A 22,540-nucleotide genomic window follows, 5' to 3' on the forward strand; every position below is an offset into this window, starting at 1 on the left:
GGTGTAGGTGAGGAAGGCGGATTTGTAGAGGGAGAACACTCGAGGGGATCTGGTTTTGCGCCATAATCGCTTCAGCGCGTGACTGCGTCGTTTAAGATTTTTAGTGTGGTTGTTCTGCCAGGGTTGAAGTGGTTGGGGTCTAATGCTGCGTGTGGTTAGGGGTGCTAAGGAGTCTAATGCAGCTGACAGCGAGTCGTTATACACAGTAGTGGCCAGGTCAGAGCATGACAATGGATGATACTGTCGTACAGACGGTCAGCTGCAGAGTGGAGGGGGCCGGGTTCAGTTGCGGAGCTTACGGCTGGTGATGGTTTGACGTTTGGGGGGGAGGTGTTAAAGGACGGGGAGACGTAATGAGGTTGTGGTCAGAGAGAGGAAAAGGGGTGTTTGTGAGGTTGTGGGGGGTGCAGAGATGAGAGAAAACGAGGTCCAGGGTGTCCCCGTCGGTGTGGGTGGAGGACTGTGTGCACTGTGTGAGTGCAAAAGAAGAGGTTAAGTGGAGGAGTTGGGATGTAGCCGGGTTTTTGACGTTGATAGGGATATTGAAGTCACCAAGGATGATGGTGGGTAGCTCAGAGGAGAGGAAGAAGGGTAGCCAGGCAGAAAAGTCATCGAGGAAGCGGGATACGGGTCCAGGAGGCCGATAGATTACTGCAATCCTGAGAGGGGTGGGAGAGAAGAGCCGGATGCAGTGGGCCTCGAAGGAGTGGAAGGATAGAGAGGGGGGGTTTGGGAGGACCTGAAAGGTGCTCAGCAGTGACAAGAGCATGCCGACCCCACCACCTCTACAACCACTCGGTCTGGGTGAATGGGACCAGATGAGACCTCCATAGGAGAGTGCCGCAGGGGAGGTGGCGTCAGTGGCTTGGATCCAGGTTTCGGTGACCGAAAGGAGGTTGAGGGAGTGGGAGATAAAGAGGCCATGGATGGCGGTGAGCTTGTTGCAAACCGATCGGGCGTTGTAGATAGTTTGAGACTTGGTGTCATCCTTTTTCCATATGGGGTACCACTTATAGGTGGACAATTTTTATTCAAGCATGCCAGTATTTAGACATTTGTACAATCTTGGAACTGGCGCATGTGGCAAAGTGTGACCTAATGTGTGCCCACCATTAGAAGTGGGTGGATGCAGGGCGCTATGTTTTAATGGTGGGTATACCACACACTTTTTTTTTTTTTTGGCAGAGATTTCTTCTCTTTTTTTCATTCAGTCCACAGGCTGCATAAAAAAAAAATAAAAAGAACATAGCATATATACCCAAGGACCAGCAACGTACTGGTACATCACTGGACTTTGAATGGTTATACCAAGATGATGCCTACAGCTGCAGGCATCATCCTGGTATCATTTTTTTCAGCTGGCATCAGCTTTCATGTAAAAGCAATCCTAGTGGCTAATTAGCTGCAGAATTGCGTTTACAAGCAGCAGGAGACAATGCCCCCTCTCCCAAGCTGCCTTCCATGGCCTTCTTGGCCAATTTCGTGCCATCGGGGGAACCTGAGAATGCAGCCACTGTTTCTGCCAGCTGACCATAGAGCTGATTGGAGACCAGAATGGTACCAATCATCTCTATAGCCTAAGAAATCAGAAGCTACGAGCATTTCATCACTTTGCAGGATATAAACAGCGCCATTTGTAAATTGGGAAAGCAAATGATCACATTGATTTTGGTTTGATTAGATAATGTAAGGGCAGAGGAGATATCTAGAGTCTAATAGAACCCAGATTTCTCAAAAAAGAATATATGACAATGCCCATTGAAGTTATAGGGGATATTTGCATTCCCTGTGATAGCATTAAAAGTGATCAAAAACAAAAATAAATTAAAAGGGACAGTGTAAAAATAATTTAAAAAATGACTTAAAGAAAAAAGTACCCTCACTCCCCACCCCCCGGGGAACGCATGCACCTGCATTCGACAGCAGTTGCACCATGCATGTGAGGTATCACCACGAACGTCGGATCAAGGGCAGTAATTCTAACACTAGACCTCCTCTGTAAATCTAAAATGGTAGCTTGTAAAGGCTTTTAAAACGTTGTCTATGGATATTAAAAACTTATGCAGTTTGTCGCCATTGCACGGGGCATGCACAGTTTTAAAGCATGTCATGTTTGGTATCTATTTACTCAGCATACCATCATCTTTTATATCTTACCAAATAATTGGCCAATATATTGTATTTTTGTGCATTAAAAGTAAAAAAGTGTATTTTTTAAAAACAAATTGCGTGTGAAAAATCGTGCGAGTATTATGTGACAGAAAAAATTGCAGCACCCACCATTTTATTCACTAGGGTGTTTGCTTTAAAAAAATATAATGTTTGGGGTTTAAATTAATTTCCTAGCAAAAAATACAGATTTTTTTTCATGTGAACAAAAAGTGTCAGAAAAGGCTTGGTCTTAAGGTGGATAGAAGAGTGAATGGTGTGTGGCATAAACTTCTAATGCTGGGCAAAATGCCCCCACCCCCCAAAACGACCCCTTTTTGGAAAGTAGACTTCCCAAACTATTTGCTGAGAGGCATGTTGAGTCAATAGAGGAATTTATTTCTTTACCACAAGTTTTTGGAAAATGACAAAAAAATGTTGTTTTTTTTTACACAAAATTGTCACTTAAATGATTTATTGCTCACATATGCCATGGGTATATGTGCAATTACTCCCCAAAATATATTCTGCTACTTCTCCTGAGTATGGGGGTACTACATTTGAGAGACGTTTTGGCAGTCTAGCCAAGTACAGGACCCCAAAATCCAATAAGCACCTTCAGGCTTTTAACCTCCCTAGCGGTCTGATTATGTCCATATTTCTGTAGGGCTGTAATTTTTAGGATTAACTCACTGAAATCTGTCCGAACAAGAGTCAAGTAAACGTCCCAGGTATGATAAAATTTGAAACACGACATCATAAATTATAATTTAATAAATAATCATAAAAAATAATATAATCAAACCAAAAACACTGAAATTTGAAATATAGCGCCAAGTTCGCACATCACTGAGCAAAGTCGCAAAATCGTTTTCAATGTCTGATGACGAATTTCCCCACGAATCATCACTCAATTCTGCAAGTAGTTCTAATTTACTATCGCTGTTCTCTAGCTGGTCTAAAAACGATTTTGACCTAAAGGGACGCTTTTTGGACGCCATGGACGTTTCTCAGTTTCCAAGCAGAAAGAACAGTAAAAATTCAGGCAGGGCACAGGACAAACCACTAGGGACAAAATGTATGTGAAATGGTTTGATACAGTAATGTTTTACTATGTGATTTTAGTGTATTTAGTGAATGTCACTTTTTGTCATTTTCAAATTTCCCGCCGTTCCGTCCCCCGTACGTCCCGACGTCACAGGGAACTGAACCCAGATAACAGATGCCGGCATCCGCCAGAGGACATTACAGGGGACACTGCAGGAGGGACATCGTGGGAGCTCAGGACAAGGTAAGTGAAGAACAGATGCCGGAGCAGTGCCGCATGGTAAGCCCCGAGTGTAGCTCGGGGTTACCGCTTTTGGTACTGAAACTTTACCCCGAGCTACACTCGGGAATACCGTCATGGAGGTTAAAGGGCTCTATTTCCTCATTACATTTCCTGACTACCTATCACCGTTTCGGAGGCCCTGAAATGCCAGAATAGCACCAAACCCCCCCCCAAATGACCCCTTTCTGGAAAATAGACACCCCAAGGAATTTTAAAAGAGGCATGCTGAGTATTTTGCAGATCTCATTTTTTCTCACAAGATTTTGAAACATATAAAAAGCATTAAAAAATATGTTTGTTTTTTTTCTTCATTTTCCAAAAACTTGTGGGAACAAATGAGATCTGCAAAATACTTTTTGGAAAGTAGACACTCCAAGGAATTTGATAAGAATCATGGTGAGTATTTTGCAGATCTCTTTTGTTGCCACAAGTTTTTGGAAAATGAAGAAAAAAAACAAAAACATTTATTTTCTTTTTTTATATTTCAAATTCATTGTGAGAAAAGATGAGATCTGCAAAATACTCACCATGCCTCTTTTTAAATTCCTTGGGGTGTCTACTTTCCAAAAAGGGGTTATTTGGGGGGGGGGGGGTTGGAATTTCACCGCCTTTGAAACTGTGATAGGTAGTGAGGAAGTGAAATGAGGAAGTTACGCACCTTCAGGCTTTCAAAGTGGTCATTGGATTTCAGGCTACTGTATGTGGCTAGGCTCCCAAAAAGTCTCACACATGTGGTATCCCCATACTCGGTAGAAGTAGCAGAATGTATTTTAGGGTGTAATTCCACATATGCCCATGGCTTGTGCAAGAAATCTATTATTTAAATGACAACTTTGTGTAAAAAAAAAAATTGTGTAGTTTTCCAGAAACTTGTGGAAAAAATAAATCTTCCATGGACTCAATATGCCTCAGACTCAATATGCCTCAGCAGATAGCTTAGGGTAGACACTTTCCGAAAAGGGATCATTTGGGGGTGTTTGTACTGTCCTGGTATTTTAGCACCTCAAGAAATGTGATGAGCAGTCAGAAAGGAAAAGCTGTGTAAATTCCATGATCTATACCATAGCTTTTAGATGCTATAACTTTCACACAAAGCAATAAATATCCACTTATTGGTATTTTATTAACCAAAAATATGTAGCAGAATACATTTTGGATTATATTTATGACGAAATTTTTGTTTTTTTGGATTTTTTGGACAGAAATGAGAAAATAGTTTTTTTTTCAAAAAAAACATTTTTTTTCTCAAAATTTTTTGTTTATAGCGTTAAAAATAAAAAGCGCACAGGTGATCAAATACCACCAAAAGAAAGCTCTATTTGTCTGAAAAAAGGACATAAATTTTATTTATGTACCATATTGCATGACCGCGCAATTGTCGGTTAAACTAGTGCAGCGCTGTATAGCAAAAAAAATGGCGTAAATTGCAGTATCTGTACCATAGTTTTTAGATGCTATAACTTTCACACAAAGCAATCAATATACGCTTATTTTTTTTTACCAAAAACATGTAGCAGAATACATTTTGGTCTAAATTTATAACTAACTTTGAGTTTACTATATATGTTTTATAGCCGAAAGTAAAAAATATAGTTTCTCTTCAACATTTTTGGTCTTTTTTTGTTTATAGAGTGAAAAATAAAAAGCGCACAGGTGATCAAATACCACCAAAAGAAAGCTCTATTTGTGTGAAAAAAAGGACGTAAATTTAGTTTTGGGTACAGCATTGCATGACCGCGCAATTATCAGTTGAATTAGAGCAGCGCCGAGTAGCAAAAAGAGGCTTGGTCATTAAGAGGGGTAAATCCTCTAGAGGGCAAATGGTTAAGGTGTATTTTCTCCATTTAGGCTTTAAAAAATTTTGCCAGATCTTTGTGAATTTTTCTTTCCTTGAATAAAGCATTGTATGATTCTAGGATTGGCATGTTGAGTCTGGGACCTCCAGTCAGTGAACCAAATGTGGGCTTTGGACACATCTTGGGCTATAAAAGCTTGTTCTCTACTATAGAAAATTATTTCCACACTTTTAGTTAAATATTACTTTAGGATGTAGGGCTTCATTCACTAAAGTAGATCACATGTGGTATTTAGGGGTCCAAACACATTTTCCCTAAATATCACATGCGATCCTGAAATTGACAATTCACTATGCCGTTTTGCGGTATTTACCACAAAATGGTAAATACCGCATAGAAACGGGTTAGTCAATTCACAGAGGGATATAAATAATGTAATGCATGTGATAATTAAGTAGTGGTACAGGCCTGTGGTATTTAACCACTTGTCTACAGGGCACTTACAGTGGGGATCGAAAGTTTGGGCACCCCAGCTAAAAATTTGTATTAATGTGCATAAAGAAGCCAAGGAAAGATGGAAAAATCTCCAAAAGGCATCAAATTACAGATTAGACATTCTTATAATATGTCAACAAAAGTTAGATTTTATTTCCATCATTTACACTTTCAAAATAACAGAAAACAAAAAAATGGTGTCTGCAAAAGTTTGGGCACCCTGCAGAGTTAATATCTTGTACTGCCCCCTTTGGCAAATATCACAGCTTGTAAACACTTTTTGTAGCCAGCCAAGAGTCTTTCAATTCTTGTTTGAGGTATCTTTGCCCATTCTTTCTTACAAAAGTCTTCCAGTTCTTTAAGATTTCTGGGCTGTCTGTCACGCACTGCTCTTTTAAGGTCTATCCATAGATTTTCAATTATGTTGAGGTCAGGAGATTGTGAAGGCCATGGCAAAACCTTCAGTTTACGCCTCTTGATGTAATCCCCCGTGGATTTCGAGGTGTGTTTAGGATCATTATCCATTTGTAGAAGCCATCCTCTCTTTAACTTCAGCTTTTTCACAGATGGCAAAATTTGCTGAAATTTTATTGAATCCATTTTTCCTTCTACTCGTGAGATGTTCCCTGTGCCACTGGCTGAAACACAACACCAAAGCATGATTGATCCAACCCCATGCTTAACAGTTGGACAGAGGTTCTTTTCATTAAATTCTGTGCCCCTTCTTCTCCAAACGTACCTTTGCTCATTCCGGCCAAAAAGTTCAATTTTAACCTCATCGGTCCACAGAACTTGTTTCCAAAATGCATCAGGCTTGTCTATATGTTCATTTGCAAAGTTCAAACGATGATTTCTGTGGTGAGGACGTAGAAGAGGTTTTCTTCTGATGACTCTTCCATGAAGACCATATTTGTACAAGTATCTCTTTATAGTGGAATAGTGTACCACAACTCCAGTGTCTGCCAGATCTTTCTGGAGGGATCGTGCAGTCAAATGTGGGTTTTGAATTGTTTTTCTCACAATCCTGCGAGCTGTTCTGTCTGATATTTTTCTTGGTCTTCCAGATCTTGCTTTAACTTCCACTGTTCCTGATGACTGCCATTTCTTAATTACATTCCGAACAGAGGATATTGACATCTGAAAACGCTTTGCTATCTTTTTATAGTCTTCTCCAGCTTTGTGAGCGTCAACTATTTTCAGTTTCAGTTTTCTAGACAACTGCTTAGAAGAACCCATGATGCTGATTGTTGGGGCAAGGTCAGATGAGTCTGGGCATTTAAAACCTTTGAGATTGACATCACCTGGTCTTCCCATACGATGATTGAGAACATTCCATGACACTGGCAGGTCTCAGCTTGGCAAAGGGGGCAGTGCATGCTATAAATTCTGCAGGGTGCCCAAACTTTTGCAGATGCCATTTTTTTGTTTTCTGTTATTTTGAAAGTGTAAATGATGGAAATAAAATCTAACTTTTGTTGACATATTAGAATGTCTAATCTGTAATTTGATGCCTTTTGGAGATTTTTCCATCTTTCCTTGGCTTCTTTATGCACATTAATACAAATTTTTAGCTGGGGTGCCCAAACTTTCGATCCCCACTGTATACCCCCTTCCTGCCCAGGTCAATTTTCAGCTTTCAGTGCTGTCGCACTTTGACAATTGCGCAGTCATGCAACACTGTACTCATATGAAATTTTTATAATTTTTTTGAGACCGAGCTTTCATTTGGTAGTATTTAATCACCTCTGGTTTTTTTATTTTTTGCTAAACAAACCAAAAACAACTGAAAATGTTGGAAAAAAAGTGTTTTTTCTTAGTTTTTGTTATAAAATTTTGTAATTTAAGTGATTTTTCTCCTTCACTGATGTGTGCTAATGAGGCTGCACTGATGAGGCACTGGTAGGTGGTCCTCGCGAGCTGTCAACGTGACAGCTTGTGAGGTGAGAAATGCCGATAACCGCATTTTCTTATTTACATGCGATCAGCTGTGGTTGGACACAGCTGATCACATGACCGAGCTGACGTCTTCGGCTTTTTCCAGTGACCGGTGATCCACTGTGTCCGAGGAACACAGCGCACCACCGATCACCGTGCTGCGCGCCCCCGGAGTCGCGCACGCATGGTTACAGTTGAGAGGAAGTCATATGACGTCCTCCCAGAATGGGAGAATCACCTTGCACGCGTCATTTCCTTATATGGCGGGCGGGAGGCAGTTAAGGAATGTAAAAATATAATAGCCAGTTTTGAGTAGTCTCTGCGTTTTTGGATCAGTTTTCTCAACAATAATCCATATAAACCTAAAAATGGAAATCATTGGGATTGATTTACTTAGTTTAACCACTTCATGTCTGGACACTTTCACCCCTTCCTGTCCAGGCCAATTTTCAGCTTTCAGCGCTCTCACATTGTGAATGACAATTACTCAGTCATACGGCACTGTATCCAAGTGAAATTTTTATAATTTTTTTTCACACAACTAGAGCTTTCATTTGGTTGTATTTAATCACCATTGGGGTTTTTGCTAGAAAAATGAAAAAAGACTGAAAATTTTGAAAAAAGACCTGTTTTTATTAGTTTTTGTTATACATTTTGCAAATAAATATACTTTCTTCATAAATTTAGGCCAAAATCCATTGTGCTACCTTTTTGTGGTAGAAATAACCCAAATCAGTGTGTATTATTTAGTCTGTGTGAAAGTTATAGAGTCCACAGACCACGGTATATATATTTGAAAATGTATCAATCCTGATGTACGTCAGTACCTATATAATTTCTTGGGGCCCTAAAATGCCAGGACAGTACAAATACCCCCCCCCCCCCAAATTACCCCTTTTTGGAATTTAAATGAGAGGCATGGGGAGTTTTTGAGGGAATTGATGAAAGTAATTTTTTTTTTCCCACAAAGTTGTCAATTTAACAAGTTCTTTCTCTCGCATGGCATAGGCATACTTGCAATTACACCCCCAAAACACATTCTGCTACTCTTCCTGAGTATGGCGATACCACATGTGTGAAACTTTTTCACAGCCTAGCCACATAGAAGGGCCCCACATCCAATAAGCACTGTTAGGCGTTCTAGGGGCAAAAATTACACATCTAATTTCTTGACTGTCTATCACAGTTTTGGAGGTCCTGGAGCACCAGGACAATTGAATTACCGACAAAATGAACCCATTTTGGAAAGCAAACACCCCAAAGTATGTTTTAAGAGGCATGGGGAGTCTTCTGAAGACTTCATTTTTTGCCACAAGTTTTTGGAAAATGTGAAAAGAAAATGAAAATGTATTTTTTTTCTATGCAAAGTTGTCAATCTATGAGATATTTCTAATACACTGCATAGGCATACTTAAAATTACACCCCAAAACACATTCTCTAACTCTTCCTGTCTATGGCGATACCAAATGTGTGAGACTTTTTCACAGTCCGGCCACATAGAAGGGCTCCACATCCAATAAGCACCTTTTGGAGTTCTAGGGGCAAAAATTACACATCTAATTTCTTGACTACCGATTGCTGTTTTGGAGGTCATGGAGCATCAGGACAATGGAATTACCCACAAAATGACCCCATTTTGGAAAGCAAACACCCCAAGGTATGTTTTAAGAGGCATGGGGATTCTTCTGAAGACTTCATTTTTGATGGATGATGGTGTTGCAGTTAGGGACAGATATCTGGCTGCGGTTGATTCACACTAGTCACTGCTGGGCAAAGATCAGAGATCAGAGATACCGTGAGCTGGCTGGCAATGTTTTGTGAGTGTGTGTAAACTGTGTGCAAAAGCTGAAAATTACTCACAGCTGTACAGGGTCTCTCTCCTCAGAGACGGTGGCGGTGAACAGGATCCACTGGTGTGGCAGTGATCAGGGACACTGTACAGTGATTACCGACACTGATTTGGCTACTGCATGGTGATCAAAGACACTGGGCCACTGTATGGCGATCAGGGACACTGGCTGGGCCACTGTGCGGCGATCAGGCACAATAGCTAGGCTGCTGTGCAGCGATCAGGGACACTGGCTGGGCCACTGAGGCGATCAGGGACACTGGCTGGGCCGCTGTGAGGTGATCAGGGACACTGGCTGGGCCGCTGTGCGGCGATCAGGGACACTGGCTGGGCCGCTGTGTGGCGATCAGGGACACTGCTTTGCCACTTGTGGGGCGATCAGGCCACTTGTGGGATGATCAAGTGTCACTTAGGTGGAGGGCAGTTTCTTTTCTTCTTGCTTTGGCTATCGGCTCCTTCTCTCACAGACAGAACTCCATGTGAGGAGAAGGAGCCAGAAGCCACACCATGCAGCTTCTGTTGACAGACTGTGTCCTTATTGGACACAGCTGATCACATGGTATAGGACCGATTTCATTGGTCCTGTACCATGTCATGTGATCCGCCATGTCCGTGGGACACAGCGTTCACCGAGCTCGCTGGTGCACACTCTAGGAGCCGCGCACGAGCCTCAGATGCAGGACGCCATTTAGAAATGGCAACCCGCTCCTGGAAGTGTCCCGTCCAACCGTGTTATATACAGCGGCTGGACAGGAAGTGGTTAACAAACCTTTTTTAGTTTTGCATAGAGTGGAGATGAATTAGAACACCTGTCTGGTATTTATTGCTGTGTGCCCCCATTAAGGAGATTTGCCCATATTTTGGGTTGTCCCCAGAACAATAATAGAGAGGACATTTTCCAATGGGGGCACTTGTTCTGGTGACCTGGAGACCCCCAAGGGATTCCTTTAATTTGTAGGGATTTCCTCTCACTTCCTGTTTTGACTGTGGGACAGGAAGTGAAGGTAAATCTTCCCAATGGGACACAGATGGCAAAAAAAAACCTTAGAGTGGTTATAACTCTCCCTTACTGTATCCAAAATGACCAAAAAAATATTGCTTATAGTTCTACTTTAGTGCAAATAGATTGTGTACTTTGCAAGTTGCTCCAGAGCTTAGTAAATGAGGTAAAGCTTCACTTTTAAAGAATTCCCAATCACATGCAAGGAAAAAAAAACAGCATTTTTGCTTGCACATGATTGGATGATGCAAGTCAGAAGAGCACCCATCATTTACTAAGCTCTGCAGAAGCTTCACTTGCAAAGTGCTCAGTCTACGCGCCTTTAGTAAATCCATCCCATTACTTTTAATAAATCCACCCCATTACATGTAGAAAAATCTATTTGTTTTCTCTTTTCATTTTGCCAGATTTTCAGACTTTTGTTTGTGTACAAGCATATACATCATTTGCTGCAAAAAACTCCCAATCACTCCAAACATAATACAATGTACATGCATATTACAATGGTCTAATCCCTCATCAGAACAGATGTCATATGTAGTGGGGATACTCATGTATCATGAATTGTAGATATAGTCATTTTTAGCAGGGGTTTCTCTGTTGAAAACACTGCTTGAAAGTGTAACTAAAGGCAAAACTTTCTTTTTCATTTTGGCTAGAGTAATGGAGGACTAGAATAACCCATGTCAGGTTTTTATTGCTATTTGTGTCCAAGTGATTTACCTTCACGTCCTGTCCCATTGCCAAAACAGGAAGCAAGAGGAAATCCCTGCAAATTAGGGGAATCCCTTGGGGCCCCCCAGGTCATCAGAACTAGTGTCCCCATTGGAAAACTTCCCTTCTATTACTTTTCTGGGGACAGCCCAAAATTTGAGATTTCCTCTTACTTTCACTTTCAAAGATAACGCTAAACAGGACAAATGGAGAGTGTGAATCTCCCTAATGGGGACAGACAAGCAGTAAAAAGCTAATAGGTGTTCTAATACCTCTCCATCCTCTCCAAAACAAAAAAAAGTCTTTCCTTTAATAATACTTTACATTTTGAAAGATATTTTGTGCTTACTTAAAGTATTGAATGAAAATAGTATCACAAATCACACACATACATAAATACCCTTCTTCCACCAATAAAAAAGCAACGTTGTAGAAGAGTATTTATATATGTGTGTGATTTTTTTTATATACTACATTCATTCAATATTTGACATTTAGAAATATATTTTGTATTTATTTAAATTAACTTAGTTGTTTTTGATACACCATGTGTTCTGTGAAAGCAGCTTCCCTTTGACAGGTCTACTTTCTTTCGTTTGTATTAATACATCAGCTGCAGGGGCCACACTCATTTAGTTGTCATATTTCTACGGTTTAAACCATTTTACCTCTTTACTAGCAATACAAACTGACAACTCTGACTAATTCTTCACTTTATCCATCTCATTGAATATCGCATGAGATAAAATCCTGCATGCAGTATTTTAGTAATTTTTTTTTGTGAATGCCAAAAAACTGTTTGAAAATGCTAAGCGCTATTTTACCCCATTTCTTAAAGCGGGAGATACAACTTCATGAATGGAGCATGTTAATTTTGTATCAATCAATCAAAAAAAAAAAAAACTTGGCAAAAATAGAAAACACTATCTACACAATTCCTAATGGTCTAATGAACAACTATACATTGGCACAAATCTTTATATACATTTTTAGTATAAAAGATGTGTGTGTTTGACAATTCTAATGCATGTCATCGTATAGTAGTCGACTTCAGAGGAGCGTGGCAACAGCCAAAGTTTCTTCATTAGAAATAGAATAGGAACAGCAATGCACTATATATATAGTGCCCCATCATTGGTATCAATGTCACCAATGATGGGGCACTATCCCTACCACTGACACCAATGATACTTACCTTGCTGACCCCTGCTCCAGCCTGGGCTCGCTCCTTCCCTCTCCCATCCACAGCCGGCATACCTGGTTGCAGCAGCAGCACCATCTGCATGGCACAGACACTTACCGGTCAGCTGTCTTCCTTCTCCGGCCGCTCTCCTCTTCACTTGAGCCAGCTGCTCCCTCACTTCTTTGATTTTCACGCTGCTGCTCGGGTCCTCCTCTCCAAGCTCTGCCTCTCCAAGCCCCGCCTCCCCGCTGGTGATTGGCCGCGTGTGTGCCTTTCCTGAGCTACAGTTCCGGCGGCCAATCATCGGTGAGGAGATGGAGCTTGCAGAGAGAGGGACAAGCTGCCATAGGCTGTTGAGTGATCCTGGGGGTGTGGCAAGATGACAGGGGTGGCATGTCTTCCCACCCACACATCGCGATCCAGGGAAATGAAGACACCGGACCCGCTGACAACCTTCCTACCCCTCCTCCAGCAGCGCCTCGTGGACCGGATTGACGTGGGACTGCGACACGGAGTTGCAGACCCAGGTAAGACACTGCAGCCTGCCCCTGTACTAAGTGTCCCTTCCGTGGGAAAGGGGGGGTGGCATTGCCGCTGCGCCGCTCCCCTAAAAAGTGCCGCCCTAGGCAAACACCTTGTTTGCCTTGTGGCAAATACGCCCCTGGGGGACACACTCACCCCCAACATAATTTCCACTCACCATTGGTGAGCAGGCGAGTGGAAATTTCAAGGCCTGCATGTACACTATATTGCCAAAAGTATTGGGACACATGCCTTTACACACACATGAATTGGCATCCCAGTCTTAGTCCGTAGGGTTCAATACTGAGTTAGCCCACCCTTTGCAACTGTAACAGCTTCATCTCTTCTGAGAAGACTGTCCACAAGGTATAGGAGTGTGTCTATGAGAATGACCATTCTACCAGAAGCGCATTTGTGAGGTCAGGCACTGATGTCGAGTGAGAAGGCCTGGCACGCAGTCTCTGCTCTAATTCATCGCAAAGGTGTTCTGTCAGGTTGAGGTCAGGACTCTGTGCAGGCCAGTCAAGCTCCTCCACCCCATACTCACTCATCCATGTCTTTATGGACCTTGCTTTGTGTACTGGTGCGCAGTCACGTTGGAACAGGAAGAGACCATCCGCAAACTGTTCCCACAAAGTCGGGAGCATGAAATTGTCCAAAATGTCTTGGTATGCTGTTGCCTTAAGAGTTCCCTTCACTGGAACTAAGGGGCCAAACCCAACCCCTGACAAGCAACCACACACCATAATCCCCCCTCCACCAAACTTCATGCTTGGCACAATACAGTCGGGCAAGTACTGTTCCCCTGGCAACCTCCAAACCCAGACACATCCATGAGATTGCCAGACAGGGAAGCATGATTGGTCACTTCAGAGAACACGTCTCCACTGCTCTAGAGTCCAGTGGCAGCATGCTTTACACTACTGCATCTGAAGCTTTGCATTGCACTTGGTGATGTAAGGCTTGGATGCAGCTGCTCGGCCATGGAAACCCATTCCATGAAGCTCTCTATGCACTACTTTTGTAATAATCTACTAATCTAAAGACCACAGGAAGTTTGAAGGTCTTTATCTATTGACTCTGCAGACAGTTGCCAACTTCTGCCGCTGTGCTCTTCAGCATGCGTTGACCCCGCTCTGTCATTTTTTGTGACTGAGTTACTCTTGTTCCCAGTTGCTTCCACTTTGGTTTAATACCACTAACAGTTGACTGTGGAACATTTAGTAGCAAGGAAATTTCACAAATTGACTTATTGCACCTATCACAGTACCACGCTTGTATTCACTGAGCTCTTGAGAGTGACCCATTATTTCACAAATGTTTGCAGAAGCAGTCTGCATGCCTAGGTGCTTGATTTTATACACCTGTGGCCATGGAGGTGATTGGAACACCTGAATCCAATGATTTGGAGGGGTGTCCCAATGTGTGTGTGTGTGTGTGTGTGTGTGTGTGTGTGTGTACGTGTACAGTTGTGTTCAAAATAATAGCAGTGTGTTGAAAAAAAAGTGAGTAAAGCTCAGAATCCTTCTAATATCTTTTATTTCCATACACACAAATGCATTGGGAACACATCCCATTCTATTCCAAATCAAAACATGAAGAAAAATATATCAAATTTGTGTTGTTCCTCTAAAACAAATTGAAGAAAAGTAAATATTAGACTGTTCAAAAAAAAGCAGTCTTTGTATTCTTCTTTACAAACTCAAACATTCACTATATAAACTGAAAAATGTTTGAAGATTTTGCTTTGAATCACTTAATTAATATTTAGTTGTATAACCACTGTTTCTGAGAACTGCTGTACATCTGTGTTGCATGGAGTCAACCAACTTCTGGCACCTGTGAACAGCCCAGGATGATTGGACTACATTCCACAGTTCTTCTCTATTTCTTGGTTTTGCCTCAGAAACTGCATTTTTTATGTCACCCCACAAGTTTTCTATTGGATTAAGATCCAAGGATTGGGCTGGCCACTCCATAACGTCAATTTTGTTGGTCTGGAACCAAGATGTTGCACGTTTACTGGTGTGTTTGGGGTCGTTGTCTTGTTGAAACACCCATTTCAAGGGCATTTCCTCTTCAGCATAAGGCAGCATGATCTCTTCAAGTATTCTGATGTATTCAAACTGATCCATGATCCCTGGTATGCGATAAATAGGCCCAACACCGTACTATGAGAAACATGCCTATATCATGATGCTTGCGCAACCGTGCTTCACTGTCTTCACAGTGTACTGTGGCTTGAATTCAGTGTTTGGGGATTGTCTGACAAACTGTCTCCGGCCACTAGACCCACAAAGAACAATCTTACTTTCATCAGTCCACAAAATGTTGCGCCATTTCTCTTTAGGCCAGTCAATGTGCTCTTTGGCAAATTGTAACCTCTTTAGCACATGTCTTTTTTCAACAGTGGGACTTTGCGGGGGCTTCTTGCAGATGGCTTGGCTTCACATAGGAGTCTTCTAATTGTGACAGTACTCACAGGTAACTTTAGACCTTCTTTGATCTTCCTGGAGCTGATTGTTGGCTGAGTCCTTGCCATTTTGGCTATTCTATCCATTCGAATGGTAGTTTTTCGCTTTCTTCCACGTCTTTCAGGTTTTGGTTGCCATTTTAAAGCATTTGCGATCATTTTAGCTGAGCAGCCTATGTTTTCCCCTCTCCAATCAACTTTTTAATCAAGGTACGCTGTTCTTCTGAACAATGTCTGGAACGACCCATTTTCCACAGAATTTCAGAGAGAAATGCACTGTAACCAGCATGTACATTTGCTGCCTTCCTTCCTTAAATAAGGGCAATAATTGCCACCTGTTTTTCAAAGAATGAATGACCTAATAGAACTCCACACTGCTATTATTTTGAACATGCCCCTTTCAATTAGTGATTCAATTACACAGAATCAGCAGCATGCATGTCATGACTGTTGGGTCTGTTGAATTTCTATTACTACACCTTCTAGTAAATTATTTGCCATGTAGAAATATCATTTCTACCAAAAACAGTGTGTTAAATCTAAATTATGATTCGGCACTTATATTGATGGCAAGCTTGCAAAATATTTGGTTTTTATGATTAGTCATAATTAATATTAATATGTGTGAATGGTCTTTGACAAATGGTAGTATTTACTATTCTTCAATTATAGCTGAGACCAAAAGATATACAAGTTAAGCTGAGATAGTATATACCAGCTGAAAGCTGAGTATACTATATTTAGGCATAGGAGTATCTGGTAGTTATGTCAAGGTTATTAGAAGTGACTTACTATTACATTATGTATTTTAATAGTATCTGTGTGTATTTAGTATACGTTTCTAACATTGATACATATATAGTTTAGTGATTATACATTGATATGTTCTTAAGCTATACTATTCTTTAAATATATAGCTGAGGGTTACATCATTAGTACAGCAGCATACATATGTTCCTGTCCATCAAACATCATATGTATAGTATCCCCTCCCTTTTATGAAATGGCTTTGCTAAGCAGTAATAATTTCCATAGAAGGTATTAAGATCACTAACTATGACGTACATTTGCCTCATAAAAGACCATCAGATAACGGACAAGGGGGAACTCGCTTACACTCACACAATAACACTGACACTTTGTCACACATGCACACACACGTATGAGAAGCTGCAACAGGTGCTTACTGAAGACAAGATCATCATCTCCATCTATTTCCGGCTTCTTCAACAAAGACATAAGAAGGACAGGCGTCCATGAAAGACAGAACAGCACATGGCCGTTCTTCAATACCTAAAAATGGTGACTCTTTCTATCAACTTTTGCTTATTATTTCTACAGTAGTTTTATCTACATGGAACTGTTCATAATACGCTTTACATTGTTATTTTACACCATTGTGTGATAGAATAAAATCACACTTCATTTTTTATTTCAATGGCTCTTTCATTCATAATCGCCTCAAGACACTAGAAGTATTATATGTGTCTAAAATCCAACACAGTGATTGATCAGGTTAGTGATGTCTGACTGCTATTATTTTGAACACAACTATGTATATAAATATTCACAAATGTTCACTACCATATAATGTTTGTTGGACCTTTTGTAGCATACTAAGTGAAGTGTTAAACCCGTATATAGGGTGTAACATGTAATGTGTTGCTATGCTTCAGGCCTGAACATGCCTCCCACAAATAGGTTGGGGTGTTTTTGGGGTGTATTTTTTGAGGAAACGGGTTTGAAAACCTGATGGCGTTCATTTATTTGCGGCTAGCTTCCCATAAATGTCTCACACGTTTGGTATCCCCATACTCAGAAGAAGCAGAATGTGTTTTTGGGATGTAATTCCACATATAACCATGGCATGTGTGAGAAATATCTCTTTAAAGTGATACTAAACCCAGGAGCCTGCATTCACTATATCTGGTCTCCTACGGTACATAAAACACAGAAATGCAATTATTTTGGTAAATATAAACTGCTAAATACCTTTTCTTATCAACAGTTAGAGCAGTCTTGTGACTTCAGCAGAGCACTGATTAAAGCTGATAGGGGGAATTTTCTTTCTACTCTAGGAGGAAGTGAAACCCTTGACTCTCTGTCTTGACAGTGTTGATTGGCCCTGTGCTGATCATGTGCACTCTCGCAAGAAAAAGAAAAAAAAAACAAAACCTCTCTACCAATACACACCACACTGAGCATCTGCATTTGACTACGAATTCAGTCTGTATGAGGTGGTCATTTCAACAAGAGGGAGGGCAGAGAAGAAAGGATCAAACAGCCTTTTTACACAGCGTAGAGGTTTAACCCCTTAGGTTCCACATTAAGTATAACAAGCATGCTTTACTGCATATACAGACTGATTTTGCTGTTTGTGTTAAAAAAAAAAATACTTTTTTCAAAATCTAAAATCTTGTGGCAAAAAATAAAACTATCAAATCATTTAACATGCCTCTCAGCAAATACCTTGGGGTGTGTACTTTCAAGAAAAAGGGTCATTTGGGGGGTGTCTGAATTGTCCTCACATTTTAGGGCCTCTAAACCTGTTATATGTAGTCAGGAAGTGAAATGAGAAAATTGCGTCCTTTGAAAATAGAGTTCATTTGGTTCTGGGCTCCTGTAAGCGTCTAGCTTCCCAACAAAGTCTTACATGGGTATCTCCAAGCTTGAAAGGAGGATCAGAATGTGCTTGAGGGTGTAATTCCACATATAACCATGACATGTTTTCAGAAATCTCATTAATGCAACAATCTTTTGTAAAAAAAGAAAAAAATATTTTCAACTTTTAAAAGCTTATGGCAAAAAATAAAATCTTCTACTGATTTGACATGCCTCTCAGCAAATACCTTAGGGTGTCTACGTTTGAGAAAATTGTTAATTTGGGGGGTGTCTGAACTATTCTTGCATTTTTTGGTTTTGTGATAGGTAGTCAGGAAGTGAAATGAGAAAATTACGTTCTTTGAAAACTTGATGGAGTTCATTGGCGCTGGGCTCCTGTACAAAGCTAGATTCCAAAAAAAAGTCTCAAACATCTGGTATCCCCATGCTTGGGAGAAGGAGCAGATTGTGCTTTGGGGTGTTATTTCACAAATAACCATGGCATATGTAAGATGTATCTCATTAAAATGACAAAATTGTTTGCAAAATAACATTTATTTTTCCTTTTTTTTCAGTTTCCTTGTGGCAAAAACTAAAATATTCTATTCTCAGTAAATGCCTTGGGTTGTCTACATTTGATAAAAATGGGTCATTTGGGGGGTGTCTGAACTGTTCTTGTATTTTAGGGTCACTAAACCTGTAGTCAGAAAGTGAAATGAGAAAATGATGCCCTTTGAAAACCTGATGGAGTTCATTTGATTCTGGGCTCCTGTAAGCATCTAGATTGCCCCCAAAAAATTGCACTCACACTAGGTAGTATCCCCATGCTAAGAAGATGAAGCAGAATGTGCTTTCGGGTGTTATTCCACATATAACCATGGCATGTTTGAGAAATATCACATTAAAGTGACAACTTTTTGTGTAAAATAAAAAGGAAAAAAATGTTTTTTTAATTTCAATTTCCAAAAACTTGTGGCATAAAATAAAATCTTCCATTGACTTATTATGCCTCTCAGCAAATACCTTGGGGTGTCTACTTTTAAAAAAAAGGGGTCATTTGGGGGGTATCAGAACTGTCCCTGCATTTTAGTGCCTCCAAACCTGTGATAGGAAGTGAAATGAGAAAATTATGTTGTTTGAGAACCTGATAGTTAATTGTTCTGGGCTCCTATTCGCTGCTAGTTTCCCATAAATGTCTCACACATATCCCCATACTTCGGAGAATGAACAGAATGGGTTTTGGGGTGTAATTCCACATATAACCATAGCAGGTGTGAGAAATGTCTCGTTAAAGTGACAATTTTGTGTTGGGGAAAATAAGTTGTCGGGTTTTTTTTTCTCAGGCATCGAAACCTGTGATAGGTAGTCAGGAAGTGAAATGAGAACATTACGCCCTTCTGGGCTCCTATACAAAGCAAGATTCCCCAAAAAAAATGTTTTATTTAAATTTTCAAAAACATGGCAAAAAATATAATCTTCCATTCATTCAACATACCTCTCAGCAAATGCCTTGGGTTATCTACTTTCAAAGGGTCATTTGGTGTCTGAAGTTTCATTTTAGAGCCACTAAACCTGTGATAGGTAGTAAGGAAGTGAAATTAGAAAATTACGCCCTTTGAAAACCTGGTGGAGTTCATTGGTTTTGGGGTCCTGTAAGCGTATACATTTGGGGTGTAATTCCACATATTACCATGGCTTGTGTGAGAAATATTTAATTACATTTACAATATTGTGTAAAAAATGTTTTTTTCATTTTGGAAAACCTTGTGGCAAAAAATAGAATCTTCTATTGACCCAACATGCAAATACCTTGGGGCGTCTACTTTTGAGAAAAGGGGTAATTTGGGGGTGTCTGAATTGGCCTTGCATTTTATGGCTTCAAATCTTGTGATAGGTAGTCAGGAAGTGAAATAAAAAAATTACGCCCTTTGAAAACCAGATGGAGGTTATCGGTTCTGGGCTCTTATTCATTGCTAGATTCCCCAAAAAAAGGTTTCAAACACGTGGCATCCCTATACTAAGGAGTAGGAGCTGAATGTTTGTTGGGTTTTGACAAGAAGCCAAGAAAAACTATGGATTGTGTATATTTGTCCCAGTTTCTAGCCATACACAGATTGTTTATTTTCCTTTTTGTCCTGTGTGATGAGCCTGTTTGGCTCACTGAGGGGCTAACAAGCTCAGCTGTAGCAGGCTGAGTACTCTGAGCTCTATAAAACTCCCAGGCTGCTTAGGGAGGATGCTCCTCTCTGGAACCAGATTTCTGTGCAGGACAGACATGTGGAGCAGCCATTTCCTTGCATAGTGTAATCAAGTCTGTCTGACTATGGGCTCTGATGTATTGTGTGTGAAAGTCAAAGGTCTAGGCAGTAGTAGGTTGTTTCAGGTCGGGTTGTTAAGTTCCTGTGTTTGTAGTTAGACATCCAATGTAGCAAGGATTTTTTCTTGATGCCAACATGGCAGCATACATGTGATACAGCTCCGCCCCTATATCTACCCACAGGACCTGTGTATATCTATAAAAGTCTGACTGAGAGCAACCTCCCCCATTCTCTTTTTTGTCCTTAAGATCTCCACCTGCAAGACCGTGATGTTGCGATAAGTCCCTACCTGCTGACTGAGTTGGAGTCTGTCTGGGTTCAGCCTCCCCCAGGCACAGTCCTGCATCTTAGATTGCTAAATGTACCAACAAGGTAGGGAGCCCCTTCTGGTAGTCTTTTGGGGCTGAGGAGTGCTCTAACCAGAGATGTCAGAACAGGGGCAGACTGACAACTCATGGGGCCCCTGGGCAATAGGGGATCATGGGGCCCCTGTGTCCATGCCCACGCTCAAAGCACACCCAAAAAAACCTATAAAAGGTACCAAGGGCATTTCATGGGGCCTCCTACTGACCCCGGGCCCTTGGACGGTGCCTCGAATGTTTAGTCCGCCCCTGTGTCAGAACCTCATGTGCTGTACCTGAGCTGGTGTTTGCTGCAGTTTACGCTGCGTGTTTCTCTGCACACCTGAGCAGAATCATGGTGCTGGAGTTAGTGCTGACTTTTTCTTTTCTCCCACAGGTTAGTGCTATCCCTTTTTGTCTTCGTCCCTTGCCTCTACCTTTATTAGATTTTGTCATTTTTCCTTTCTAAGAGTAATTTGAGGGGTTTTCATTTGTCAGCTGTTTGACTTTAACCTGTGACCTGTGTACACGATCCTGTTCAGGGTTTGTGGCTGTTTCTGGTCTCATGGCTGGCTTTGGCATCCACACATACACTGTGCAGTGGGCCTCTTCTGGCAACCATCTTTGTTAAGGCATGTCCAGGCTCACGAAGGTGCAAGGTGGGTTAGCACTGAAAACATCTGTTTTCCTTTGCTTATGCTGCAGATGATTGAGAGGGAGAGGGAAATTATTCAGGCACATGTCTATGATCTGTTTGCTTCTTTCTCTGAGTCTTTAATTTTACTTTCTGCGCAGGGCTGACATCCTTGATCCAACATGAGCCTTCTGCCACATAACCAAGACCTCCATGTGCTCAGGTAGGGACCATCCGTGTGGTAAGTAAGAGGAAAAAGAGTGCCTTTCCAGAAGCATGGCCTTCATCTTCTGGTACAACCCATCCAGCTCTTGCTCTTGCTTAAGTGCCAGTTTACACTAAATATGTTTCAGTTGATTTTTTTCTGCATTCAAAATGCACAGAAAGTAGGTTACATGGTTGTCAATGTCATAGTTCACATGAGTGCTTGCAGTTCCAGTGCCTTCCAGTTGCAGAAAAAGTAGAACAGGCTGCATTTTTTCTGCACAGAACTGTACTGGAACGCGGGAAAACGCATCAAAAATGCACTGGAATGCACATGTCCCTATTTCAATTGAAGCAAAAGAGGGGAAAGAAGGAACTGGAATGCATAAAAACACACCGGAATATGACAAAAACACGAATGCAACAAGGCATCCAGAGCGCATCTGGACTGCATTTCTATACTGTGAACCAGCCCTAAGGTCAAGCTAAAGTAGCATTGCCATGGCATGAGGAGTCCAGTGGCTCTTTCAGCCCCACAGGTCTCACCCAGGATGCACACAAAAGCTCCCAATGAGTGCTGGCATCTCTGCTTCCCTGAGCTCTAAGAGTGACAAAGGGTAGAGTGTTGAGCCTGCGGCATGGACCTAATACCAGACTAACATGTCTGATGATATTGCCGCTGAAACCTCTCTAAGTACAAAGGAGGCTGGGAGCCAGCAAGTTATGGTCCTTCATGGACAAATAGTTAATGATCCTCTGAGTACTCCAACCACTTATGCCAGCAGACTCCGGGCACAACGTCAAGGATGCATTCCTGCACAGGAGTACAGGGCACCACAGCCCTCCTTACCAAGGAGGCCCCAAGTCTATCATAGCCATCTTTATTCTTGGCTCTGGAGGCACCTTTTATCCAAGCCATTCACTTTTGCCTTGCACCTGGCTTCACCAGAGGTTGAAGAAGGTCAATCATCCTCCTTGAAAAGGCTAAGCAGGGTT

At 41.3% G+C, this 22,540-nt stretch overlaps 1 protein-coding gene across 1 annotated transcript in view; it reads left to right on the plus strand.

The window, feature by feature from the left end:
* Positions 1 to 21,537, plus strand: part of GOLGA1 (golgin A1) — a 385,049-nt gene extending 363,512 nt beyond the window's left edge. The window contains exon 19 of the mRNA XM_089669420.1: positions 21,502 to 21,537. Within this exon, the coding sequence (XP_089525546.1) occupies positions 21,502 to 21,507 (6 nt within the window). The 3' untranslated portion in view covers positions 21,508 to 21,537. The remainder of the gene's footprint in view (positions 1 to 21,501) is intronic.
* The last annotated feature ends 1,003 nt before the right edge of the window (positions 21,538 to 22,540 follow it).

This window comes from Staurois parvus, unplaced genomic scaffold, assembly GCF_062004578.1.
Source record: "Staurois parvus isolate SC_StPar_1 unplaced genomic scaffold, SC_StPar_1.0 ptg000076l, whole genome shotgun sequence".
Taxonomy (NCBI): Eukaryota; Metazoa; Chordata; class Amphibia; order Anura; family Ranidae; genus Staurois; species Staurois parvus.